Source organism: Ailuropoda melanoleuca, chromosome 13 (assembly GCF_002007445.2).
Source record: "Ailuropoda melanoleuca isolate Jingjing chromosome 13, ASM200744v2, whole genome shotgun sequence".
Taxonomy (NCBI): Eukaryota; Metazoa; Chordata; class Mammalia; order Carnivora; family Ursidae; genus Ailuropoda; species Ailuropoda melanoleuca.
In genome coordinates, this window is record NC_048230.1 from 41,342,067 (window position 1) to 41,368,715 (window position 26,649).

At 62.3% G+C, this 26,649-nt stretch overlaps 1 protein-coding gene across 8 annotated transcripts in view; it reads left to right on the forward strand.

Annotated features, from left to right (window-relative positions):
• Positions 1-26,649, forward strand: part of SEPTIN9 (septin 9) — a 137,756-nt gene that overhangs the window by 42,825 nt on the left and 68,282 nt on the right. For 6 of the 8 annotated variants that reach the window (XM_034640104.1, XM_034640110.1, XM_034640107.1 and 3 more), the window contains one exon: positions 23,008-23,649. In XM_034640104.1, the coding sequence (XP_034495995.1) occupies positions 23,008-23,649 (642 nt within the window). Of the gene's footprint in view, positions 1-2,224; positions 2,430-13,051; positions 13,185-23,007; positions 23,650-26,649 lie in introns of those variants that run through there. The other 2 variants (XM_034640103.1, XM_034640105.1) reach the window with 2 other exon arrangements.

Below are 26,649 nucleotides of genomic sequence, written 5' to 3' on the forward strand. Positions count from 1 at the left end.
ACCCCCGAAGGGGCGCCCTCCCGCCGCGCGCCCCCAGTCCCGCGCCCGCGTCGCCTACGTGGAGGACTCGGTCCGGGGCCCGCGCGCCTCGGCGGCCCCCGCGCTGCCTCCCGGCTTCCTTCCTTTTATTGTATTTGCCGAGCGGCGACAGTCCCCTCGAGGGCTCGCGGGGCAGCCGCGGAACTGGCCGGGGCGCGCGGCTCCCTCGCGGCCGTCACAGGGTCCCGGTCCCCGTCGGCCCTCGGGCCCCCGCGGCCCTGCGGCGGGGCGAGGAGCCGGTCACCCGCCTCTGCGTCCAGCCCAGAGCGCGGCCGCCCTCCCCCACACCAGTTTTGGGGCCGGACCGAGCCGAATTCCGGCCGGAGAGGCTGCTGAGCGGACATGGCTCGGGCCGGCGGGGTCTAGCGGGGGGTGCCCCTTGGGCTCCGGTCCAGGCCCGGGGACACCCCCTTCCGCCTCCTGCAGTCGGGAGGCGCGGGGGCTGAGGGGCCTGCGGGCTGGTAGGGAGCGCATTTTGGTCCCCTCCCCCGGCTTCGGGGTTTACAGTGTGTGCAGAGACTTGGGGGGGCTCTTCTCTCCGAGTGCTCGGGTCTTCCCAGCCCTGAGCCTCGTGTGTGTGTGTGTGTGTGTGTGTGTGTGTGTGTATGTGTGTGCGCGCGCGCGCCTTCGTGCGTCCTCGTGACTGCCTGAGGCTCTGCGTCCCGGCGTCCCGGGGAGTAAATAAAGCGGTCGGGAGGGAAGCTCACACAATAGTCCGCAGCACTTCTGGGGCCGGAATTCTGAGGGGCGGTCCTGCCTTTGCTGGAACCTGGAGCCCCCGCCCCTCCAAGGGGCTCCCAAGCAGCCCTGGGCAGAGCCCTCTGGTGGGCCCGGCCTTGGGGCGGCTAGGCTGGAAGGAGTTAGATGTCCAGGTGCCAGGCCAAGCCAGGAGGTCCTCTATCACCCCGGGGGCAGTGCCAGGGCTGGGATCCGTGTGTCCGGAGCTCTGCAGTACGCATGGGGTCAGCCGCGTCTGTGGGGCACTTCTCAGAACCAGAGCCTGGCTGGATCCCAAGCAGAGCTGCAGTGGCTGTGATTCTGGGCTGGGCCTAGGCTGGCTTGGGCAGGGGTGCGAAGAGACAGGAGTGTTTGGGGTCTAGTGGCTGGCACACCCACGCAGAGGAGGCGCTGGCTGGTGGCTGGCTGGGTAGCCGGAGCACTTTCGTGACTCTGGGTCTGCAGGGCTGCTGTGGGACGCCCTGCTCTTTGGACGTTTTGGGTAGCGTGCTCCTACTGGGGTCTCCCTACGTCTCCTTCGTTCTGTTTCTCCTTCTGCGGGCCCAGACCGTGGCTCTCCTGCAGCTGGTGCTTTGAGACTCTCCCTGTTGCTCTCGGGGCCTTTCATCTCCTAAGTGTCCAAGTGCGGGAACCAGCTGGTCTGGAGACGGCTGCCCCCTTCAGGTCCCGAGCTGTGTGCGCATCCTCCCTGGGGCCTGTGGGGGTGAGGTCGGCTTGCAGTCCCTGACCCGAAAGCATGGGGCTGGCAGAGGGATTTGTGGGCTCCACGTAGCCCCGAGGCAGGAGGAGGAGGCGGAGATTTGGGGGTGGTGTGGTCCTGCTGCTGTTCCAGTTCGGGCCATGCCGGCTGTTAGCAGCTCTGTCTCCGTGTCCCCGTGGGTGACTCCATCCTGACCGCGACAGGCCCCATCTGGAGATGCTGGCAGCTTCTGCCCGGCCTCCCAGGCGGCTTCTTGACCCTCTCCTTTGGTTGGAGACAGTGGCCTCATTGAGACCATCCTGGTGCAACAGTGGGCAGCCCTGTGACTCCAGGGGGAGATTTCTCACTCCTAGGGACCCTCTGGTCCCCTGTGTGCTTCGGTCGCCTTGTCCTGTGCTCTGACAAACAGAGTGCTCTGAAGGCAGAGAGGTCGGGCGCTAGAGCCTCCGGGCCTCTGGGTGGAGGGGTGTGTGAGGGCCCTCCTTGGCCAGCTCGGGGACCGGAATGGCCTCCCTAAGTGCCCCAGTAGCTCGCAGTGGAGTTGGGTGTTGGGCGTGGTGGGGAAGGAGCCCACCTTTGTGGGCAGCGAAGGAGGACAGTTCGCGACCCGGGCAGCAGTGATGGAGACGGTGCGGCGGAGCCCAGGCAGGGAAAGGTCGCTGTGGAGGAGGCAGACCTTGGGCGAAAGTCGGAATTCAGTTGCAGGAGGGAGAAGGAGAGCACTCAGGTCCCGGGCAGCAGGCAGAAGCGGGGGAGGCTGGAATGAGCTGGTCCATTGGAGAATGGGGCACAAGGAGGGGCCAGTGGGAGCGGATCAGAGGGCCAGGCCAGGCGTGCCCGCTGGGAGTTGGGACTGTCCTGGGGAGGCAGCTGGAGTGGCGAGAGCAGAGCTGGAGGAGCTCTGGTCTGGGTCCGTGGGGCTGCCCACATGGTGTCTTGGGGTTTCTGCAAGGTAGGACGAAAGGGGGTGGGGAGGAGACTGCCAGCCCCTCAGCCGCTGCTGCACCCCCATAGTTCTGGGGCCAGCAGACATGGCCTGTCACCACGCATGTGCTCGTTGCTGAGAATCAGAAGCCCCAGGGGCCACCACCAAAGCCCAGCAAGTTCTGAGCCATGGCGTTGCTGGGGATGGTTTGCAATCCTAGCACACTGGAATCCTGCAGGGGGCCAGAGGCGGTCGTCGGGTGTCTTTGGGAGGTTTGGAGCTAGTGAGAGTATCGGGGCCAGGGTCGCGTGCCCCGTGGGGCTGAGGGAAAGGCACCTGGGGTGGGGTGCAGGGCGGGTGTCCAGGCCGGAGCAGCTGCCCCTACAGGACTGACAGGAAGCCACCCCAGGTGGGTGTGTGTGGGCTGTGTAGATCTGATGCCCCACGTCCCGGGCACTTCTGTCCCCTGCCCTGTGGGGCACCCTTCCCGTTTTGGCTCTGTCACGTTGTCAAGGAGGCGTGGGGATACAGCCCGTCCTCTGTCATGGACGTGTCTGTCGGGTTCACGTCTGCCCTGGGCACTGAGGGGGTGGCAGTGTCCTTCATGGGCGTGAACGTCCCACAGTGGCCTTGGCCTTCCCTTGAAGGATGACCTTGGAGTTCCGTGGAGAACCCCATGTAGGGTGAGAAGAGGGTCTTGTATTTTGCTCATGTGACTTTTTTAGAGCGTTTTGACCCCCCTGCCCCACCCCGGGAAGATGGGCCTGGGAGGGGGTGGCAAGAGGGATGACTCGTTCCCCGATCTCGCTCCGGGTCGGTGGAGGCACGGAGCCGTGTTCTTGGGTGAGGACAGGCCAAATCTGTTAAGGCTAACGCTATTACAACTCTGGTCTTTGTGTAACAAAGCCCTTCCAAGTGCTAGCTGCTGGCCGGCCTGCCCCCGCGCTGTTTGCTATAACCATATTTGCATGCGGTGAAAGAATCCTGCAAGTGCTGGATGTTTGTGGAAACGCAGTCTGGCCCAGAACCCCGGGCGCTCCGGTCCGCAGCTGTGTTCTGTCGCGTACAGGTTGTGCCTATCCTTCTAGAGCCTCTGCTGTCTCTTTGGAGGACCCTCCTGGAAAGGGTCCTGGAGGCCCTGGGCCCCGGAGAGCAGGCCGGTAGGGGGTGGGGGGCGGGGCAGGGAGTGGGTCTCCTGGGGGAATGGGAGCAGGCAGACACCTGGGATGCGGGCTCCCTCGCCTGCTGGATGCAGGTGCCCCTTGCATCCCAGAAGGACAAGGCCTGTTGCTTGGTGATGGGTACAGACCTGTCCCTAATTAATGCCAGCGGCCTCTCGAGTGATGCCTCCTGCTTTCCAGCCAGACGCTAGGCCTCTTGTGAGTACCAGCTCCTCGTAGTCCCCGCCTTGGTGGCGGGAGGCGGGAGCCAGAGGGCCATGAGGTCACTGGGCAGGGCTGGAGGAGCCGGGCCTGAGGGGTTTGGCTGGTGTCTGTTCTGCAGCGACGAGGGGACAGCATTCTTAGGGGCTGGCTGCCAGCGCAGCAGTGGCCGGGTACTGTCTGTGTCCAGAGCACAGGACCGGGCTTGGCGTGGGGAGGAGAGCAGACATGTGTGCACGGGGTAGCAGGAGCACTCTGTCATGGGCTTCTGAGCCGGGCCAAGTGCCAGACCTGGGCTGGGGAGGTGGCGGCACGTCTCACGCTGCGGGGCATCCCTCTAGAAAGGCTTTCTGGAGGACACGGATCTCTGGGAAGGTTTGAAGCGGGGCAGGTGGGCAGAGCTTACATCCAGAGGGGGAGGGCCTTCCAGAGAGGTGACGGATAGGGCAAGCGAGAGCCCTCGGGGTGCAGTGCTCAGGAGGGCGAGCCCACTGCTGGTGAAAGCTGTATAGTGCATGGGAAGTGTCTGAGCTGGAGCCTCAGTTTCCCCTTCTGCGAGGGTGGTCCTGGGATTCAGGTCGATGTGGCTGGCAGCCCTGAGCACAGGTCCTGCTCCCGGGAGCGTGGGGGGTGCTGCTGCTGCTCTTGGAGCTGGGGGGGCTGGGGCGGACGCCACAGTTTCGGGATCTGGGTGATGGAAGGTGTTCCAAGGCCGCAGGCAAGGGCCTATCTGGTCCCCCTGGGGTAAGGCTGGCGGTGTGGTCGGTACTGTGGGTTAGTAGCAGCTGCGGAGCCCACCCAGACTTCCCCTGAGTCCAGCAGACGCTCAGGCTCCTGGCCAAGCTGGGGGAGCCCCTCCTCTGGCCTGGCAGGGCTCCCTGGGGGTGCCACAGCTCTCTCCCTGTCAGAGTGGAGGCTGGGCTCACGTGGGCTGCGGGGTTGCTTCCCTGGAGAGGTCATCCGCCTTCTCTGCCGTTCCCCACCCTGGAGCCTCACAGATGGTGGGTCATGGGCTGGTGCTGGACAGCCTGACTGAAAGGGGAGCGAGGCAGGGAGCCCCTGGCAGGGAGGGCACGTGCTGGTGGGGCGTCCTCCTGTCCAGCATCCCTTTTGCAAGTCCTGCTTGTGTGTGGGCTTTAAGCAAGGAAACAGTCTCGTCTGGGGCCGAGGGGGAGGGCAGGGGCAAGCCGGCTGCCTTGCCTGTGCCCAGGGAGCCCGGGAGCTCTGCACCCCTGCCTGCCGAGGCCACGGGGAGCCTGGGCACGGAGTGGGGGCTCCAAGGGCTTCCCTGCCTGGAGAGACAAACCCAGAGCTGAAGCTCCCAGGGCCCGTGGTGGGCACAGCTGGCACGGCACCCGGCACGTGGGGGGCACCTGCTCAGGTCACATTTACAGAGGCTGCTGTCTTGCCGGTGGGGGCAGTGACATGGTGGCCTGCATGTGACGCAGCGGCACCAAGGGCCACACGGAGGTGCAGATGGTGCACCTGTCCCGCGGGAGCCAGGGACCTGTCTGCCCAGTGCCCGTGGCCTCAGCCTGCCCCTCGGTTCTCTAGCCCGCAGACCCTGGCGCTGGCCGAGCAGAGCAGGGCTCCGTCCTCCTCTTCCTCCTTGCGTGTCCAGAGGTCAGGGGAGGTCACATTCAGAGACCCGGCCCCCACCACGGTTCAGCCCGGCCCAGCCCGGCCGGCACTATCAGCAAGGGCCTGGGGGCCAGACTCAGGGGATCCGTGGTGGCCCCGAAACCCAGGAAGGAGCCCTACCCGCCTCCCTGGCTGGACCAGGGGCTTCCCGCTGGGCTCGGAGCCCCCTGAGGGCAGGGCTGTGTGTCTTTGCTCACTGTTGTGTGGCCGGAACAGTGGGCTACGTGCTGTATACCGTCAAAGACCTAGTGGGGTGTGTAGAATGGTCGTGGGGGGGCGTTGAGGGTCAGGGCAGCCAGGGGCTCCCGTGGGAGATTCATCAGAGGGTTGAGGCCCCGGGAGATTTCGTTTTCATCCCCGACACTGAGCCAGGAGAGGAGCTTTTGTGCCTGCTTTTGACAAAGCCACTGAGGAAAAATGGCCCAGCACTGCTTTTCTTTCCAAAGCCCTCTCGGTTTTCCCCAAATTTGGAGGCTCTCTGAGTTGCTTATGAGACCGAACGGTCCGGAACTCTCTGGAGCATGGTCCCAGAAGCCTGAGGATTTGTAATATGCAGCCAAAGAGACCCAGCGGTCGGCTGCCAGACACTCCCGGCGCCTGGGGCAGTTCTGGGTTGAGGCTGTTTAATTTGGTCGGGACAGAGCCTGGAGGCTCCATGCAGCCTGGACCAGGAGACATTCTGGAAGCTCCTAAGCTTGTTGTCATTTTTAAAAGTGCTGCCAGTGCCCAGAAATTTAGGCGGAGGGACAAGAGGACAGTGCCCGTTTTCTGATGTCCTTGGAGCCCCCACGCCCAGCCCAGGACTCTGTTAGGAGCCGGGGCTGCAGAGAAGGTGGGGAGCCAGGAATGAAGCCCCAGCCTACCTCTTTTCTTTCTTGTGTTTGCTGTTTTTCCTTGTCTGCTCTCTTCCCCATGCTCCTGAGTTTTTAATAGCCCCTCCCGGGAGGGTGAGCCTCTATGGACTCTGGCCTTTTCCCTCTACTGGGCTGAGTTGCAAAATCCAGAAAAATCCAGGGGCCTGGCCTTAAATGCATAAGTGTGTCCTCCCCACCCATGGCTTAGAGTTTCCTGTGTCCCTGGCCCCAAGGCCGGGAGCCTTTGCCTTCAAACACTTGGAATATAGACTCCTGGGAAAGCCAGGGGAGATGGGGAAGGGGAAGAGGAGAGGTGACTTGCCCCCCTCCTGTCCATTCTTCGACTCCTCTGGTCTCCGAGGGCCCATCTGTCTGGCTGGGGGGTTCCATGGTTGTTCCCTGGGTACAAATGGGTGGCCATGGGGAGGTGGGGAGGTCTTGCGGCCTGTTGCTTATTCGGATCAAGTGGGGGAATTCCAGGGTTCCTTCCCCCTCTGTGCCCTGCTTCCTCAGTTTTCCAAGGAGGGGCTGGAATGCTCTTTTGCAGGCCTTGTCAGGTCTTTTTCGATGATTCTGTATCTGGTCTCATAACCAAAGCCACAGCCTTCCCTGACCCTTCGAGGAGTGCTGGCCAGTGACTGGCTGTCTTTGCTGATGGGTTTCTGGCTGTCCCCTGGGGTAGGGTCTGGGGGTCCTGGGCACCCACCTGCGGGAGGCTACAGCTGAGGGTCCCCTGGAATTGAGGAAGGGAGCCACCCGGGCCACAGACAACCTCCTCTCTGCCCGTGGGAGGTTAGGTGACAGATAGCATCATCTTTCTTTTCGGTGGGAAGAGACAGATGTCCCCAGTATGTGCCACCTTGCCGTCTCCCCTCCCCCAGGCACTGACCTGGAAGATGGACATGTTTCTGGTTCTAAGCATCATGGCCAGCAGCCCGGTGGATTACTGTACTGGCCCGGGCAGGATCTCATTCTGTGTCCGGGCTGGCCCCCTCCCTGGGTCCAGGCAGCCGGCTCCGAGCTGGGATATTTGGCCCTCCTTTCCATGTGGGTGGGCATTTTCCCTGTGAGTGGTAGGCCAGGCCCCTGCCCCGTGTATCCCGGAGACCGAGATTATCTACAGTAAAAGCATACAAGTTTTCCTGGCTCCCAACCAGGCCTGGAGGGGAGATCTTCTTTGCTGTCCCCTGCCTCCTGTCCCCCATAAAAAGTCAGGGAAGGCACGCTCTGGAAAGTGGATTTTGGCTTTTTGTTTGGATTGAGAAGCAGTGCTGGCGTTCGTCTGTTCCCTTTTGGGCCAGGAGGAGGATCCGTGGGGTGGGAGAAGCAGTGGGCTCATTCCTTTTAGTCAACAGCTGTCTGTGGGCACCAGCTAAATGCCAGCTCTGTTCTAGGTTCTGGGGGTCCAAGCATGAATCCAAAAGAGGGGTGGGTTCAGGAGGGCTTCCTGGAGGAAGGAGCACCTAACCAGAGTCCCTGGTGGGAGTTTACCAGGCAGGGTCTCCAGGCACCTGGTGCTGGCTGGGTTCTCTTGTGATTTCTCCCAACTCCTAGTTGTTTGGGGGGGGTCCCGTTGTGCCCACACCCGGCAGAGGGGCCTGTACCTGATGGGGTGCCCTTGGGGCTGTGCTCACAAGGAGGACCCGGGCTCCATCTTTGCTCCTGGTCGGGAGGCTAGGTGAGCCGGGAGGGACTTGGGTGGTGAATGATGCAGGGGGGAGAGAGGTGCCTAATGTGTTCACCTAGCAGGGGTGGAGCTGGTGGCAGGTTGGAGCGGCGAGCTTTAAGTCCTGGGCCTTCTCCACAAACCTGCAGGAAGGGCTGCTTTGCTTTTTTGCTGAGCTACTAAAGAAACCCTTGGCATGCCTGGGGCCCCTTTGGGGTGAGATGGGGAAGGCCGTCATCCGTTCACACCTTTGTAGGAGGGAGGTGGAGTCGTGTCCTCTCCCTCCTGGGTGGCTGTCCCCACCCCAGCCCCTGGGGGACACCGAGTCTTGGGGCAGCTGGGAGAATGGGGACACTGGTGAGGAATGAAATCGTCCCCCTGCCTTGTGCACTCAAATATTTACATCTCTCCTAATATTTAAATGATGAAGCCAGGCTCTCGCAAACAGCTGCCCTGGAGCCAGCTGTCAGGCTCTGGCCTCACTCCCGCCCTCCTTCCCTCCCTCCTGCATTCTTTGTTTCTGACCGGAGTCCCGGCCCTTCCAGCTGTTCCCCCTTTGCTCACGGGCTTCCTCTGACCGAGCTGGTGGTGAGTTTCCATAACCGGCTCCTTTGGTGAGCGCCTGCTGTGTGCCAGGCGCTGGCATGGGCACTTGCTCAGTCTTTCGGTCTTTCCACAGTCTGGCAAGTTGGACGGGCTGCTGAGGCGCACTTAGGGTCACCCCGGGCCCCCGGCCACGCTGGCAGGCAGACCCAGGTCCTCCTGACCCGCACCTGCATCAGCCCATCCCTCCCTACTGCTGAATCTTGCCCTCTGGCCCCGCCTGGTGCCACCTGCCACGGGCCGACCCTGCCGGGCCGTGATGGATAGCTCAGGCTCCTTGTGAGCGTTGGGTGGGGAACGGCTGGGCATCTAGAGCCTGCGGTCTGGTGGCCGCTGCCCCTCCTCCAGTCCTGGCCTCGCTGTCCTCCAGCTCTGTGACCGCTTTTTGCGAGATGGGAAGCACAGCGCCCACATTGCGGGGTGGCGGGGAGCTTGTGAGAGGTGGTGAGGGTTCAGGGCTCCGTGCAGCGCTGGGGGGTAGCGGGCCCTCTCCCTGTGAGGGTGTGGCTCTCGGCGTGGGGGGTCTGGTGGGGTTTGGAGCCGGAGTGGTGGTTGGGACCTGGCTTCACTGGAACCCAGGCTGTGATGCTGGGCCAGTTTCTTGCCTCTCCGGGCCTTGGCTTCCCCTCTGGGAGTTGGGGAGGGCGTCAAGTTGCCGTGCCTTGGGGTGACCATGAGAACTGAATGGGCGTGAGAGCCGTGCCCGGCTTGGAGTAAGCACCCTGCAACGTCGGCTGTTAGAAATTCAAAGCGACGGACTTGTGGGTTCGTAGGATATGCCGGGCAGTGCCCAAGGCCCTGGTGCAGAAGGGGCGGTGCTGGTGGTCTGTGCGGGCCGCGGTCACAAAAACCCGACGGTGGGGCTTAAACCGTGCATTCATCCCTCACCGTCCTGGAGGCTGGGGATCCAGGATCACCTTGCTGCCAGGTACTGCTTGCAGATGGCCGTCTTCCCCGTGTCCTCACTGGGCGGAGGGGTCTCTTTCGCAGGGACACCGAACTGTTCCCGAGGGCTCCACGCTCATGTCCTGAGCACCTCCAGAGGCCTCGTACCATCACACTGGGGATGGGGTGCAACAGGAATTTGGTGTTAGGCACAGCAGACACGCGGTCTGCAGCAGGGACAAGCATCAGCAGACTTTGCTCTTGTCCCCGGGAGGGTGACAGTCTGTGGGGAGGCGCGGGCTGATTCGCGGAGGCAGGGGCTGGTGGGGGCCCTGTGAGCCGGGCTGCACCTCTCTCCTCTCTGTGTTTCCCATAGCAGGTGAGTTAAACCGTGTGTTGTTGCCCTGGGCTGCCTGGACCTTCTCTGTCCAAGGTCAACATGGTGTGGGCCATGGGCAGGTTTTGAGGCCTCGTGACCGACACGCCCTCCCCCCCCCCGCCCCGTCACATGGGCCTCTGCCCCTAGCAGTGCCCAGTGCGTCCTCCCATCATGACCGATGTGGGAGCTGAGCGGTGGTGGCTGAGGCTAGACTGATCTTGGGTGACTTTTGGGGTCGGGTGGGGGGCAGGCTGGGCTGCTGAGCTGCTATCTCCAAGGTCTCTAGTCAGGGCGGCCCCCACGATGGTTGGTGCTTAGGATTTTCTTTTTGTAGGATTCTCAGCAAGGGGTGGTGGTGGAGAGGAGGCTTGTAAGGACCTCCCCCGCCTTCCCCTGTGACGCACCTTGGGGTGCCAGGCCCACCCAGCCGTCCTGACCCAGAACCTCCAGGAGGCCGGGACCAGCTATCATTTTTTTAACAAGCTCCAGAGATCAGCGGTCAGCGCTGAGAGTGATCGGGAACCAGGGCCTTATACCTACAGAGGAATTCAGAGAGCTGGTGCTCGAGCAGTAGAGATTTGGCCCACACGATGCTACCCGAGGGCAGCTCAGAGTGCGTCCCTGCACGTACATGCGCAGCAGAAGGGTTGGAAGGACCCTGGCCAAGATTCTGACAGTGGTTCTCTGGGTCATGGTTTATCGATAGTTTTTCTTCCCTTTGCGTCTGGCACATTTTCTGCATCGTACCTAGACTGCTTTTAGAGTCAGGAAAAGAGCAATAGATGTTATCTTTGCAAGTTTATTGTCAAACAGAAGAATCACTCCGTCAGCCCAGGCTCCCGCGCTGCTGGAGAGGTGCTCCCGCTGGCTGCTCCAGCTCCAGGTTGGGCTGCTGGCTGACGGAAGGCCCCTTGGCCCAGAGGTGCGCGTGGCCGGGAGCCCCCTTCACACGCGCCACTCCCAGCTGTGGTTTTGGCCCCAGAGGAATGTGGCCAGAGCTGTGGTCCTCGACCTCAGCCCCGGGGAGGAGGTGGGCTGGCCCTCCCTGTCCATCCCGCAGTCACTGAGAGTTTGGGGGCAGTAAGAGTGGCTGGAGCTGCCGGCCGACTTCAGAATGGCCTTGGGGTCGGAGGGTGTGAGAGCTGGAAGGGGCTCTTCAGCCCTGCCCTTCTTTCTGGTCTATCTGTCACAGGACGCTGAGGCCAGAGGGCTCATCTGTCTGGCGCAGGCAGCCTCCCCAGCCCTGGGCTCAGTGGAGCTGCCCCGACCGTCCCACACGGAGCAGTTACGTCGACAGCTGAGCTACAGTTCTTTTCTTTTAGTTAAGAAAAGTATCATTCCTGCAGGCAGTTCTGTTTCCTGCCCCTGAAGGGGGTGTCCGGGTGGGGTGGGTCCCTGTTTGGGTGGTGGACCCTGAGCGGTTCCTGGGCAGGTGGCGGCCCCTGCAGCTGGTGGCCTGGGAGGGAGGGCCTGGCTGCCTGGAGGCTGCAGAGGCGGGAATGAGGACTGGCAGTTGGCAGCCTGGGCCCTGCGTGGGTGGGTCAGGGCTTCTGGGGCGGCGTTGGCAGTCCTGGGCGGTGCAGGGCAGTGGCGGGGGTCTGCCAGGAGTTCTGGCACGGATTTAGAGCTCACCATAAACCGCGCTTCCGTTTTCCTTCTCAGGCAGGCCAGAAGCAGAACGAGGGTTGTCTCTTTATGGGGTGGGCCCTGGAGGGGGTCATTTATTGTTCACCTGCAGCCCAGCAGACAGGTAACTTGAGGGTCACACACTGCCTGTCCAGAGGCCCTTTGTGCAGCAAAGGGAGGATGCCCCGCAGGGTCCCGTGCCAGCTGCTGGGGTGCACTGCCTGCTCTTCCTGGGCCATGCAGGGCAGGTGAATGCTCGGAGCCTTTCTGAACATAAAATGTGAAAAGAGTAAGTTCACGCTGCCTGGAAGCTGTGGTTGGGTGGGCACTGGAAAAGCGAGACCGGGACCCGACAAGTGTGTGTGATCAGCACTGGCGGGGGTGGGGGGGGACGACTCGGGGCACAGGTGGGTCAGGGGCACAGGTGGGAGAGAAGGCTTAGTAGGCCGGGGGGCAGCGGGAGCGTGTGAGTTTCCTGTAGGAAAGTTCCACAGGCTGGGGGTGTGAAGCCCGGGGCAGGAGGCCCCAGGTCCCAAAGCCAGGCATCAGCCTGGCTGATTCCTTCTGGAGGCCCCAAGGGAGAACATGTCCCAGGCCTCGGTCCTAGCTCCTGGGGTTGCCTGCGGTCCTTGGCATTCGTGGTTTGTGGACCCGTCGCCTGCTTGCCTCATCTTCATGAGTCCCCTCCTCTGCATGGCCTTGTCTTTCCTGTCTTTTAGGAGGACGCTCAGTATCGACTTGAGGTCTCACCTTAAATCCACAATGATCGTGTTTTGAGATTTTTAATCACATCTGCGAAGACCTTGTTTCCAAGATCCCATTTATGGGCTCAGGGGGCTAGGACACGGACATGCCTTCAGCCCGCCCTTCAGCCTGCTCCGGCGGCCCACCCCAGGGGCCCATGCGAGGGGCAGCAGAGTGTTCTAGGCTTGGGGCGGGATGGGTAGGTGGGGAGCGGGAGGCCAGGCTCTGAGGGATGTTGGCCTGTCCAGGCCCCGGCCTCCACGTCCGTGTGCCAGGAGTGTGGTGTGTCCTGTCTGCTGTCCTCTGAGCAGCTGCCCATGGCCCACCTGCTGGACCTGCCCAGGGGTCTCTCACGCTCTTGGTGCCTGTACAGAGTTGACCAAGAACTTGCCGTCCCTGGTGAGAGCCCGGTAAGGCCCCGACCAGGAGGGACCCTGGAGGCTGCCTCACTCAGCGCCCCACTCCCCGGGCTCTTTGGAACAGCCAGGCAGCCTCCCTCGATGGAGGTGCTACTGCTCCCTGGGAGCCCCTTCCAGAATCTTCTCAGCATCCAGCTGTGGTCTCTTCCACACAACAAACTCACCTCGTCCTTTTAGTTTTCTGTGTCCCCCTCCCCTGCCAGACCCTTCCTGTCCTTGAGGATAGAGACCAAGGCCACTCCACCCTCTCTGGGTTGGCAGAAGCTGAACCCACGAGTCCATGTCGGAGCGGGTAGGGCTTTGTGGTCCCTGAGTCACTTCCTCCCCCACCCCCCACCCCCACCATTCCTCGGTAGGCCTGGGCAGCAGCTGGACTTCTGGGTGCTGCTCTGACCGACGCCTGACCCCTGCTCCCTGGGGTCACCGTCCCCTGTAATTAGGCCGAAGCTCCCGTTGGCTGGGCAGGACCCGCTTGCTGCCTCCCCGAGGCCACAACACAGGCAGCTCCATCTGTCCCCCTGGCATCCCTCGGCAGGCTGCATGATTAATGGAGGGCTCCACCTGGACCGAGGGGCCCCTGGTGGTAGGCTGGTTTGGTTTTTTTTTCCCTTTTTTTCCCCCCCCTTAAGTGCATTTACCGTCTCCCCCGGTAGTCAGTGAGGAAGGCGGGGTGGTTCCTCCGCCTGGCGGGTCAGGAGCAGCTGGCCCCCCACCCTGACCGCGGCCTGGCAGCTCGGCCTGCGCCGTGGAGCCCAGCCGTCCTAGGTGCCGCGGTCCTGGTCTGCTGCAAGCGTGGTCGGGGAGAGAAGCCCCCGGGGACATGGCCAGGCAGGTGCGGGAGGGCTTGTTCACAGGGACTATCCTTGCTCCAAGGACAGGGGTGGGGGCCGGGGCGGCACCCTGAGGAGTAGCGCTTACAGGCCTGCGGGTTTGGGGGAAGGTGGGCGGTTGGAGGGTGCGGGTAGAAAGGAGGGAGAGGACTGAGGAGGTGGTGGGGACCCTCTTGTGGGGGGACGGGCTGTGCTTCAACCTGGAACCGGCAGCTCTGTTCTCTTTCTGGGACAGGACCCCCTGGAGACCCCCGCAGGGTGTCTGGGGTGCCCAGGAAGGGGGCTGCAGGCTGAAGGGCTCTGGGCTGTATGACCTCTGAGGCCCTTGAAGCTTCGGCCTGTGGTTTCGGGTTTTGAAGTCAGTGCCCTCCCAGGGGCTCCCTCTTGCCCTCCCTGACTGCCATTTATCTGAGAACCTTTGACCCGAGGAGGCTGGAGAGGTCCTGTGTCAGCCCCTCTCGCTCCAGGCTGGGCCCCCTCCCCCGTCCAGGGAGAGTTCTGCCCACCCAGCAGCCCCACCCTGGGGCAGGACATTCTTGGCCTATCTCATCCCTATCTCTGCTGGCTGCTCAGCGGGTGGTGTCCTGCCGCTCTGCTCTCTCCTTGGTTTGAGAGAGGGGAGGACAAGACCCTTCCATTTGCAAGACAGTTCTACATGTGCCCATGTTCCCTTAACTTTAGTCAAGGCAAAAGGGTGGTCCAGCGTCTTAGGGGACTTTTCAACCTGCCTGGAATGACGCTGTGTCACCGGACCCAGGGGGACTGGCCCGACGGCAGGAGCAAGCACAGAGAGGCCTTCACCTGGGAGAAGAGTCCCCATGCCCGTGTGTCGTCTCTACTCCGTGTAGAGACTTCTCGTAGCAGGAATCATTACCAGGCTGTCCCAGGCTGCCTGCCTGCCGGGTCTCCCGGACTAGACAGCTGTCACTCCAAGGCCCTAGGCCCTTCTCTGGTGGGGGAGGGGTAAGCACCAGTAATGAACCCTCTGAAGGGAGGCGGACCAGAGAACTTTCTGCCCCAAGGCAGACAGTGTTGGGAGCAAACAGGGTGCCCTGTCAGGTGACACTGGGACAACAGGTGTGAGCTGGGGCATCCTAGGTGGGCGGGATGCATGGGCCCTGGCCTGGGTGGACGTGGGGGAGGCTCTGAGGCCGGGGAGGGAGAGCAACAGCAGGAGGGGGCCGGGATGAGCTCATGGCCTGATGCAGGCCAAGGGGGAGAGGCTCCTTCTTTCCAGGCCAGTCCAATTCCAGGGTACCCGTGTTCCCCTTCTCAGAGCTGGGGAGTCATGGCAGGAAGTGGCTTCACCCACAGACGGCGGCCACGGTGGCTGCCAGACCTCCCCTCTTCCGTGTTCTTTTGGCGTGTTCATTTCCTGGGGTTGCTGTAACAAAGTGCCACACTGGATGGCTTAAAACATTAGACATTAGTCGGTCCCCGTCCTGGAGCCCACAGCCCGAAGTCAAGGTGTGGGCAGGGATTGGTTCCTGCTGGGTGCTCCGAGAGAGTGTCTGTTCCAGGCATCTGTCCTGGCCGGCCTCAGTGACAGTCCTTGGCTTGTGGACATCCCTCCAGTCTCTGCCCCTGGTCATGTGGCCTTCTCCTCCTTTTCTGTATCTTAGGAGGACACCTGCCATTGGATGTGGGGCCCACCCTTATCCAGGGTGATTTCCTCTCGAGATCCTTAATACTTCTGCAAAGACCCTTTTCCCAAGCAGGGTCCCTTTCAAAGGTTTTGGGAACTGGGACTCGGACCTATCCTGTCGGGGGCCACCGTTCGACCAGTGTCTTCTGTGGGCTGCATAGCAGAGTCTGGGAGCCATGGTACAGGAAGCCGGTGGGACCTCTGGTCCCATGCTGGGGGGACTGGACTGTCGCGAGGGTGGGGAGGGCTGGTTATACCTGTGCCCTTGCTCGCCTGCCAGGCTGCCAGAGAACTTGTTTCAGGGAGAAGTTGGCACAGTAAATTTGGGGAATAAGAGAAGGTGGCTTTTGACCCTAGCTGCCACTGGGCTCCCGCTCATAGCTGAGGGGGTCACGTGTGTGCCTGTGTATGGGTTGGGGGTCGCTGGTGCTCCGCTCCTGGCTTTTGTATTCTTTTTGTGCCTGGAAATGTCGTGGCCGGGGAAGGGTGCCACGTAGGCTGTCGAGGGCGGGGGCGGGGGAGCCCCTGAGCAATGGGCCGAGCTCCTCCTGCAGCCCTGGGAAGGGAGGGAGGGGGCTTGTTTGTTGCTCTTGGCCCCGTCTGGGAAACCCAGCCTGTGCTCGCTCTCATTGCCGTTCCAGAGTAGGGGGCCAGGCCTCGTGTGTGGAAGCTGTGAGGAGCAAGAAGGACCCCGGGATGCCTGTGTCCCCCAGACCTAAAGCAAAAGACAGTCATCCAAATCAATCAAGGCGGGGGCAGGGCCAGCTCACATGCTTTGCCTGGGGCTGCATGGCCCCCCTTGGGCGCAGAGATCCTCTGGTCAATCCACAGTTCTCAGCCATACTGTTGGATGTCCTTGCACATCCCCCCAGGGCTCATGGGGGTCAGCTGGTTCCTCCTTGTCCAGGGGGCCTAGGCCGGACCCTCGGTAAGACCGGGCCTGGTGTTGAAATGCAGGCCTGCTGGTGGTCCCAGGGCCAGGGAGAGGGGCCGAGTGCACGCTGCCTGGCTCCCCAGGCCGCCTTCCGCTGCCCGCACGTGGACACGAGCCCAGGGCAGCCCGTAGCCCTGAGCTACCTCGCTGGCCCCCAGACCCGAGCCAGAGCGGGAGCCGCGCGGGGCTGGCATGGGACGTGGCTCTCAGGCTGCATCTGGCCCTGCAGCCCGGCCGGGCCTCACCCTGGGGAGGCAGAGGGAGAGGGGCCGGGTGGAGGGTTTGGACCCATGGGTGGCGTGCTCTCCATCCGCTCTTCCTTTGTTTGGACGTGGCCTCTTGCTTGTTGTTAAACGTGTTTCTCTGTGTGAACTCTAAGGCCCAGCTGGCTGAGCTGTTGGCGGCCTTCGGCTCCCCGGTGCAGGCCCCACTCAGCCAGTGTCTGTTTTCAAGCTTTTCCTTTTGGACTGTTTTGTTTCTTGAGGACACATCCCCCTCCCCTTCCCCACCTGCCTCCTTAGCCATCTCCCCTCCACGGAGCCCCTGGGGGCAGTTTCTGAGACAGGGATCCTAGCGGGCTTGGGCGGGTGAGCCCAGGTACTCCCCAGCAGAGGAGGCTGGAAGGGCTTGGCCTGGAGGGTGCAGCACCGAGCATGTCAGGCGGGTGGACAGCTAGGGCCCATTGGGGGTATTGGGGGTCCCTGCACCGTGTCCCAAGGGGGGACAGCTGGGGTCTGTACCCTCCATTTACTGCCCAAAGGCTGCTGGCCTGGGGAGCAGTGTTAACCCCTTCCTGCCTTCTGGGCTTGGGCACCTGGGGGCCACCGGGACAGGCCCTCGGGCTGAGGGGCAGAGGCTGGCCGTGGATGTGAGGGACATCGGTAAGGCCCGTGCCACCTCGGCCGCGCGTGGGGGTGACCACACATGCCTGCATGCACACCCACCCACAGGGGCAGACGTGAACAATAGTGATAATTAGGTCACGGGCACCATTGTGTTATCCTGTTGGCCATGGTAGGACAGCCGAGGAAGCAGAGACTCAATGACGATGACTGAGGTTGAGTTATTCCCTGTTGGAGCTTCTCCCCACGGCGCTGACGTGAGGAGCACAGTCTGCGTGAGCGCCATCGGCCCCACATGGTCCAGTGACTGTCAGTGCCTCCAGCGCACCCCGGCCCTCTGCCCTGTGCTCCTCTGCCTGCCGTGCCCCTCTGTCCTTCCGTAGGTAATGCATTCTTTAGTTGGGATGAGTCCTGCCTTCGTGGCCTCAGGTTCTTTTCCTTTGGAGGAGTTGTTGCTTCCAGAACTGACCGCTGTCCTGTCTGCCGTCTCCCTGCTGTACCCGGAGCATCTCGTGGCTCCCGCCGCAGCCCCCAGCTCCTGTCCGCCAGGGCGAGACCGCGCTCTGTCAAGGCCCTGCCGGAGTCCTTGACCCGGAGCCAGGGGCCTGTGCCCCAGCGCGGCCCCCACGGGAGGAGACCCAGGGCCTCACGGCTGGCCCTGAGCACGCTGACGGACCTCCCTGCGGCCTTGCCCTGCAGGCTCAGGACGGGGAGGAGGTCAGTACTCCCTGCCTGGTTCCCTGGGCTGCGACCCTGGCTTCTGGGTGGCCACGCTGTTATAAAGGGAACACCTGCTCCCCTGGTACCTGGAAGAGGCTCCATTTGGCTGGGGTCGGCGCTCCTGGAGCCTGAGCCCAGAACGGGGCCGCACGATCTCCCCGCTGCTCCTGTCTCCCAGGAGTTGTGCTTGGGTTTGTTTTGACCTAGTCTCTAACATTCTCTGCATGACATTCGCCCCCCTGCCCCGGAGCAGGGCTTTGTGGCTGCCNGGGGGGGTTTTGTGGCTGCCCCCCCCCCGTGCCCCCTTCCCCAGACTAGCCGCTCTGTGCTCCCGGAAGCGGGAGAGGCTCGCTGCAGCCTGTGGTCGGAGCAGGGACCTTCACAATGGCCCCTTGTGCACCACGCATTCCTTCTTAAACAGGCCCAGATCCGGGCTGCTCCTGCTTCAACCCCCACGGGCACGGATGGACGAGCATCTGGAGAGGCGCCCTGGCCTGCGCGCTGGCCGGGCCTGGAGGTGGTTAGTGGGCTGGAGAGGGCCGGGCTTGGGGCAGGAGTGGGGCTGGGCCAGCGTGTGATTATCCACAGCCTCCCCTGTTCACAGCAAGGGCTGTTTTTAAAAACAGCATTGATGGTTTTATTCCCTGAAAGTGGTAAGCGGCCCACGCTTGGTGCAGGCGTGCTGGGAAAAGGCCGGAGAGTCTAATGGAGAAAGCACCCACCTGAACTCCATCCAGAAACCGCATCCTCCGCGAGCGTGCGTGTGCTCCGCACATGTGCGTGTGAGATGGAGTCAGATCTTTGCACACATCTTGTATCCTGCTATTTTTACTCAATATTCTCAACATTTCTCATCTTCAAAACCGTGATTTTGATGACTGCGCAGGACTTTGGCATATGGGTTTGGAAAATCTATGTAAACCCGGATCGTTTCCAGCATTTGCTGTTTTAATGCTGATGCAAACGTCCCCATACATAGATTCTCTGCTTCGGGTTATTTCCTGAGGGTAAATCCCCAGCAGCAGGCCCAGGTGCAAGGACTACCGTCTCTGGGCTGCCGGTGCCCGTTAGGGAGGGCGGGGGTCTGGAGGGTCTCAGGGAGCAGGAGAGGTTTGAGCCTGGCTTTGGGGGGACTCGAATGCAGAGGAGGGATAAGGGGGGCAGTCCTGTTTTGGTAACCGTGTAAGCAGAACGGGGGCACCTCCTGTCCCATGGAGATGGATGGCAGGATCTCTCCCTCCCAGACGATGGCCCCGTCCGTACTCGTTGGAGGCTCCGAGGCCGTTGGTTTGTCCTGTTCAGCTGGGGCTGTCTTTCGTGCCCTCTGACCGCAATGACATCTTGTGGACAGAAGAGGAGGCAGCCCCGTGCTGCTCCCCAGGGCTCCCCAAGGGTCCAGTGGCAGGTCGCTTTTCTGCCCAGACATCAGATCTGACATGCGGTCACACAGGGTCTCAGACATGCAGAGTGACCGGCTCGTGAGCACTCTTGGTGGCTTCTGTGGCCGCTTGTGCACATCCGTTGCCTGGCTCTAGGCTCGCAGGGAAGGGGAGGGGTCCCTGCCGCAGGGGAGGTCACGTCCATCCCCCCTCGAAGCTGGTGGAGGGGGCTCCCAAGGACGGGGGCTGTGTCTGTGCCTGGGACCCAGGGTGTGTTTTTAGGACTCTAAGGGGGAAGCTTCGGGACAGTCTGCTAATTTCTCCCAGCTGGGTGCTGCTCGTGTCACCACATCCTCCGTGGTACAGGCGGTCCCTTGTGAAGCCTGCCTTAAAAAATGACCTGTTTCGTCACCAGATCTCCCGGTGTGAGTCAAGAGCGGTGTCACTCCCAACGACTATTTCTACCGTCTATGGCTTTGTGGGATTCCAGGAGAGGGAAAAGGAGGTGGCTTTTCCTCCTGGGTCCCTGGAGAGGGGCCGGGGTGCAGGGCAGGGTGGCAGCACCACGGGGAGAGCCCAGACAGGCCTGCCGTGCAGACGTCTTACCCTCCAGTGGGCCCTGTGGTAACTTCTTGGGGCCGTAAGAAATTACCACAGACTGGGGGACTCAAGCCATGGAAATGTATTCTCACCGTTCTGGAGGCCTGAAGTGCAAAGCCAAGGTGTCACCAGGGTCATCCTCTTTCCAAAAGCAGGAGGGAAGAATGCTTCCTGCTTCTCCCAGCTTCTGGTGGCCCCGGGCTCCCTTGGCTTGGGGCTGCATCCGTGCGGTCTCCGGTCTCGCACGGCCTCTCTGAGTCTGGGCCACAGATCCCCCTCTTCTCTCTTGTGTAAGAACGCTTAGAGGAGTTAGAGCCCCTTCTAAATTCAGGATGGCGTCATCCGGAATCCTTACCTTATCTTATAAGGTCACCTTCACAGGTTCTGGGGGTCAGGACTGGGACACAGCTTTTGGGGGGGCACGAGCCATCCCACTACGGAACCGGAGAAGGAAGTGGAGCTTCTCAGGCTGAACAGGTGGTGAAGACCCAGTGCCTCTGCTTGCAGCCCCTGCTCTGGGGCCCCCTGGGGCCCCCTGGGGCTCTGTGCCCGCAGATACAAACCTGTGGCCTGCTCCCATCTTCAGGTCACGTAGGAGCAGCACCTGAGGCCCGTGAAGGGATGGAGAGGCGGCTTGTGGAGTTACGAGGGTGAGGATGTTTCCGGGGACCCCAAACACCCCCCCCAAAGCCAGTTACCATCGTCATGACATGGCCTGGATGACATGGGAGGGAGGGGTGTGAACCGCGTTGGGCTGGGGCAGGAGGCGACAGCAAGCCTGGCTTTGGGGGGGACCTGAAATCAGGGGAGGCGGCAGTGCTGGTGTGCTCATTTCGGGGGGATGGCATAAATCCTCAAAAACAACCCGGACGCTTGTCGACAGTCACCACCCTGAGGTCGGGCGGGGCTCCCGTTCTCTGGGAGCCTAGGACTCACCCGGATGGATGGGATGGGGCGGAGCCTGAAGCCGGAGAGGGAACCTCGGTTGATGGTGTAGGGGGACGATGAGCACACAGGTCACGTAGGGCCCGGGGTGACGAGTGCCGCAACGGGGCACAGAGCAGTGAGAGGAGAGGGCGGCGGGTGGGGACAGCGCGTGCGTCTGTGGAGATGGCCGTGGCGGTGACCTGCCCAGGGAGGAGGGTTGCCGACTTGGCTCAGCGGTGATCTGTGTGTTGGGTTCGAATGCATCCCCACTCGGCGAGCGTCCGTGCCTGAGTTGGGGGGGCTTTGCTTCGGTGCGTGAGTTGCTGGTTGAGGGCACCTCCAAATGGGGTCACAGACCTCATGGGTACTCCCGGAGAGGCAGTCGTCTCGTTCTGGGGCACACCTGGGCAAAGGCCCACCCCCCGACTCTGTTCTCTAGCTCGGCCCCGGATGAACCCCAGGGACTCGCAGACAGACGGGGGCCACCATTCGGGGCCAGTTTGGACAGTGCTCTCGAGGCCGGGGGTAGACCAGATGCCTTGAGGCCCCGGGGCACCCCATGAGGTCACGGTTCCAGGTGTTCAGCTCTGGACTTTCTGGCCAGTTTAACACACCCTGTCCTTTGTCACCTCAGCCTTCTTTGGAACGAGCAGTTTGCACTCTGTGGTTCTCTTAGGGGCTAGCCCCCAGGGGAGAGGTGCCGGCATCCCTGTTTGGGCACATCCCTGCCACTCGGCCCAGGACCCCACCGCCCCTGGCCACGTTATCAACCGGAGGTCACATGCGGGGCCCCAGGCCAGTTGCAGCCTGTGGATGGGGTTCTGTGTGACTGCTACGTGTTTTCAGAGGGGATGTTTTCTCTGCCAGCATATACGGATCAGGAGATGGCACGTAAAACAATGCAGATTTCCGGATTCTGCCGAGTCCGAAGCTCTGGCCAGCGGCACACCTGAGCAACGGCTGGATCCCCAAGACGGGCTCAGTGACACGCTGGGTCCCTCTGACCGGGGACACTTCTGTCCCTGCGGGGCCTCTGGGATGGCTGAGCTTTGCAGCTCAGGATTTTGTGCCCTTTGTGCCCTGAGAAGGAGGTGTGCAGGGCTGGGAGGGGTGCTGCTGGGGCGCCGCGTTTGGGGAACACGTAGATCAGGCAGCCAGATGTCGGGGACGAGGGCCTCCTTCGCTTCCTCGCTCTCCGGGTGCTGATGAGCACGTGCTTCCCCGGCCACCCACCCGCTCAGCCGTCCACCAGGCCCTGGGCTCCTGGAGGAAGTCCTGTCCACTGGGAAGAGACAAGACTGAGCTGGAGTTTGGAGGAGGGAAGACTCAGGGTTGGGGGTGGCACTGAGAATGGCCCCAGTTGGCTGTTGTTGGTTCCGAGGCCAGCTGGGGGTCCGGGGAGGCCCTGGTGGGGTCATGGGAAATCCTGGGCTCAGGGGAGAGGGGGTGGGTCGGTGAGGTGAGGCGAGGGGTGGGAGAGAGAGACACTCCGGGCTGCCGGGAGCCTGCTTGGGGCCGGGCCGGGAAGGAGCTGGTGCGTGTTCCTGTCACATGGGCTGTTCCTGCTCTGGTCTTTATAATGGGAGCGGCTGGTTCTTGTTGGGAGCGTGGCTGCAGGGACCGAGGGGATGGCGGGCCACTTCCCAGGCGCTGTCCCCTGGCCACGGAGGTGGCGGGCAGCCGGGTGGAAGCACTGGGCTGCAGGGTGGGAGTCAGATGGCCAGCGGCCCATGGGGGCCCCGGTCCGGCTGGGGCTGCAACCATGGCACGCAGGCAGAGGCAGCCGAAAGTGAGGACCGAGGGAGTTGGGCGTTGTGGACCATGCCAGGGCTCCATTATGCCGCCTGCAACAGGACAGCTAAACAGTTAGAACCTTGGGTCTTGCAGCTGCAGCTGGACGGAGACATCTTCTGGCCCCACCACTCTGTCTCCACGCATCGGGCACGTTGCTTAAGTACCAGGGCCTCAGTTTCCCCATCCGTACCAGGGGTTAACAGTATTTACAGCAAAGGGTCGCGTGGGGAGTAAGGGTACACGGTAAACCCAGCACCTGTGTTAGAAGTTCAGTGCCGGCTGTTGGTGCCGTTGTCATGATGGTGTCATTGCCGTCGTGATTTTGCCAGGCTATGACTGTGGCTGGGTGTGACTCAGGACCCCCCCCCCCCCCCCCCCCGCTGCTGCTGGTGTGTTTGTGTCTGGTGGTGTCTGCGCTGGGTGGGGGTGAGGAGGGATAAAGGAAGGCCAATAAGGAAGAAATCAGAGCTCCCCTTGAGCCAGAAAATCTTTATAGAAAACGTGGCTGGCACGTCCACGCCATGGCTATGGGGGACAGAGAGGCTGGTGTCCTCCAGGCTCCAGCTTTCTCGTGCTCTCCCAGTGTGCACAGTTGCTGGTGCTGGAGTCCCTTAGAAGAGTGGGGCTGTCCCCTTTCTTCCCAAGAGGTGGAGGGTGCAGGAGTCTCCCGGGCCCCTGGCGGCAGTGCGTTCCCCAGCCGTCCACTCCTCACATCCCCCTCTCTATGTTTTCCAGCCTTGAAAAGATCTTTTGAGGTCGAGGAGGCCGAGACGCCCAACTCTACCCCGCACCGGAGGGTCCAGACCCCCGTGCTCCGGGCCACTGTGGCCAGCTCCACCCAGAAGTTCCAGGACCTGGGTGTGAAGAACCCCGAGCCTGCAGCCCGCCATGTAGACTCCCTCAGCCAGCGATCCCCCAAGGCTGCGCTGCGGAGGGTCGAGCTCTCGGGGCCCAAGACCGAGCCCGTGTCCCGGCGCACGGAGATCTCCATCGACATCTCGTCCAAGCAGGTGGAGAACGCGAGTGCCCCCGGGCCATCTCGCTTTGGGCTCAAGCGAGCGGAGGCGCTGGGCCACAAGACGCCAGAGCCCGCCCCTCGGAGGACGGAGATCACCATAGTCAAGCCCCAGGAGTCAGCACACCGGAGGATGGAGACCCCTGCCTCCAAGATCCCCGAGGTGCCCGCAGCCCCCACTGCGGACGTAGCCCCCAAGAGGGTCGAGATCCAGGTGCCCAAGCCAGCCGAGGTGCCCGCCTCCCCCATCCCACCCCAGACCCTGGAGAATTCAGAACATGCCCTGATGTCTCAGCTGCAGAGCAGGCTGGAGCCCAAGCCCCAGCCCCCCGTGGTCGAGGCCCCACCCAAGAGCCAAGAGGGTGAGTAGCAAAAGCGTGCCTGCCGTGCTTCGGTGTTTGGGGATAGGGAGCTGGCTTTGCCCTGGAGTCTGAATATGGGGGGCAGGGGTCGGTAGCAGGTGGGTGGAGACATGATTCCGGGGAGGCCAAGAATATACCGGGGCAGGGTTTCCAAGCCTGGTGGGGGGGACTGGTGGCCCTCTCTGTCCATGCAGGATGGACCAGGATGCAGCAGCAAGCTTGGCTTGTGTTGGGCTTTGGACAGAATCTTTGGGATTCGAGGGGCCCCTTTTACTGGTCAGAACGCGCCGTGGCATAGAGCTTCTGCTGTCAGAGGGGGTCTGGAAGTTTCGGAAATGAGGAGGTGGCAGGCTTGTGTTGGGACATGGGGGTAGGATGGGTTTGGGACCCTGGGACGGGCTCCCACGTGCCGCTGGTCACTGGGCCACGGGGAGGCAGGCTCCTGCTCAAGAGGGATTGCGGGCTGCCCTGTAAGTGCCCACTGGAGGCAGAGGCCTCGGGCGGGAGGAGGGGCTTCGTGCCTCCTGAGGTTTTATCTTGGAGGGTCTTCCTGCAGCTCTTCCTCAGGGAGGGAGGGTCGTGGCCCGAGGCAAGGGAAACAAGAATGTCTAATCTCTGTGTGCCCCCCTTCTCAGGGCCGCTAGGAAGGGGTCTGTGGGCTGGGGAGTCCCGCGATACCAGCACACAGCTCTGTTTGAGGTGCTCTTCCGGTGAGGGAGGGAAGCCAGGGGCTTGGGTTCTGCCCTCCGAGGGCCCAGACCCGGAGTTGTGCTCCCGTGGAGCTCACCAGGGCCCACTTGGGAACATCGGGGCTCAGGGGCTGGAAGGGCTGTAAACCCTTTCCAAGTGTGGGACTTGGACGCAGTAAACATACAGTAAGTATTCTTTGGGTCATAGAAACAAAACATTCTAGGTTTTGATTTACCTTTTAAATTATTATTTTTAATTTTGGTGAAATATACGTACCGTGAATCGAGCACTTGAACCATCGTTAACACACTCGCGCCGTTGTGCAGCCAGCTCCACCCTCTGTCTCCAGAACATTCCCAAACCGAAACTCTGTCCCCACCAAGCACTAACTCCCCGTCCCCCTCTGCCAGCCCCTGGCACCCCCCACCTACGCTCTGTCCCTGTGAACCTCCCAGAAGTGGGATCCGACAGAGTTCGTCCTTCTGTGTCTGGCTGACTTTGCCGAGCGCCGCATCCTCAGGGTCCATCGGTCCATCGGGGGCATAGCGCGTGTTGGCATTCCCTTTTTACGGCTGAGTAATACCCTGTTGTGCGGAGGGACCCCAGTTTGCTCGCCCCCCGCCCCACGACTTCCTCCTTCGGCACAGATGCGGCTCACGCCCACCTACGCCAGGGTCCGCGGACAGACCTCGGGCTCCTGCGCCTCGGCTGTTGGGAATCGTGCTGCTGTGAATGTGGGTGCACCGATAGCCCTTCCACACCGGGCTTTCAGTTCTCTTTGGTTTTCCTGTTTGAACGCAAGTTTTCCAGTGGTCCGAGGGCTTAGGGACTGGGACGGCGTTCGGCGTCAGACGGGGTGGGGCGTTGGATGGGGGACCAGCGCTCCTCACGCTTCGGTGGGAGTGGTCCCCTTCGTCTGACTGAGCAGGTGGGATGGGGGTGGGGGTGGGGCCGAGACTCTGCGTTCGCTTCGGTGCTGGGCCTCAGCCCCCTCTCCCATCTCCCAAACCTGACCCTGCGGAGCCGTGCCCACCCGCTCAGAACTGCGGCGTTGGCACGAAGGCGTGCCTGGTGTGCGGGGAGTGGTCTTCTGTTGGTCCAGGGCCTGGTCCAGATCCAGCCCCCTCCCGTGGGTGAGGTGTTCACGCCTAGCTGAGTCAAGCAGGATGCGGTTGGGGATGTGCTCATAGCCAGGCCCGTCCATGTCCAGGTCTTGATGGCAGCTGGTGCTGGACGTGTGAGGAGGTGGTCCTGGCTCTGGGGGCTGGGCGGGGGGTGGTGTGCCCAGGGTGGTACTGCGCTGGGTCATCGGGGCAGGCAGGGCACAGCCTCAGGGATGCAAGAATGTCTTCCTCCAGCACAGATGGTGCTCAGGCCCCACGTCGCCCAGAGGCTGTGCGGGGAGCCGGGGCCGCTGGGACTGGTCAGGCTGGCTCTGCGTCGGGAGCAGGACAGTCAGTAAGGAGCCGCCAGGAGCCTTCGAGAAGGCTTTGCGGGTTTTCCCAGAGCCCAAGCCTCTTGAGCCAGCCTTGGAGAAAGTTGGATTTAACCAGGCCAAGGAGGGTTGCCGATGCAGCCATCCCGAGGTGCCCGGGACCCTGGAGCTCAGAGGGAACTGCAGACTTCCTCCGTGGAAGAGAGTTTAAATGTCCAGGCCCAGCGCCAGAGCTCTGCGGTCAGCGCACAGACCCCAGTGGCCCTCAGAGAGCGGCCGGTGGGTCCAGCAGATAGGGTCTGTTCCCCTGCCCTGGAGCATAAGCTGGGGGTGGGGTGTGTGCCACGCACGTGTGGACATGTGTGTCCTGACCCCCTGCGTCTCCTCGGCTGGGTGGGGAGGGGGCTCTCTGAGACCAGTGCTCACAGGTTGAGAACCTTCAGGCTGGCCAGATCCAGTTAGACGGCTGCAAAGGGGATGCATGCTGAGGGGGTGGGGGCTGGAGGAAGTGGGGGGTCGGATGGCTCAGTTGGGGGGGAGTCTGTTCCCATCAGGCAGCACTACAGAAGTCACTGTGGGTGACCCTGGTCCTTGGGCCTGGGAGTAATGCAGGGTGAGAGGTTGGGAGAGGAGGAGGAAGCAGGGCCCACTCTGGGCTGGAGAAGTTGGCCCTGACCGGCTAGGCCTTGGATGTCCAGTCTTAAAGTCCTGGGCAAGCCCAGTGGTGGGCAAGGCCTTCCCAGTGGAGGTGTGGTCCTGGAATCCGTTGCAGTAGCTTCTGGGGGTCGCCTGCTCCAAGGCTTCTCCCGCTCCTCTGCCCCTCCCCCTCCATCCAGACACAGATCCGGTTGTCCCTCAACCTGGCTTCCCATCCA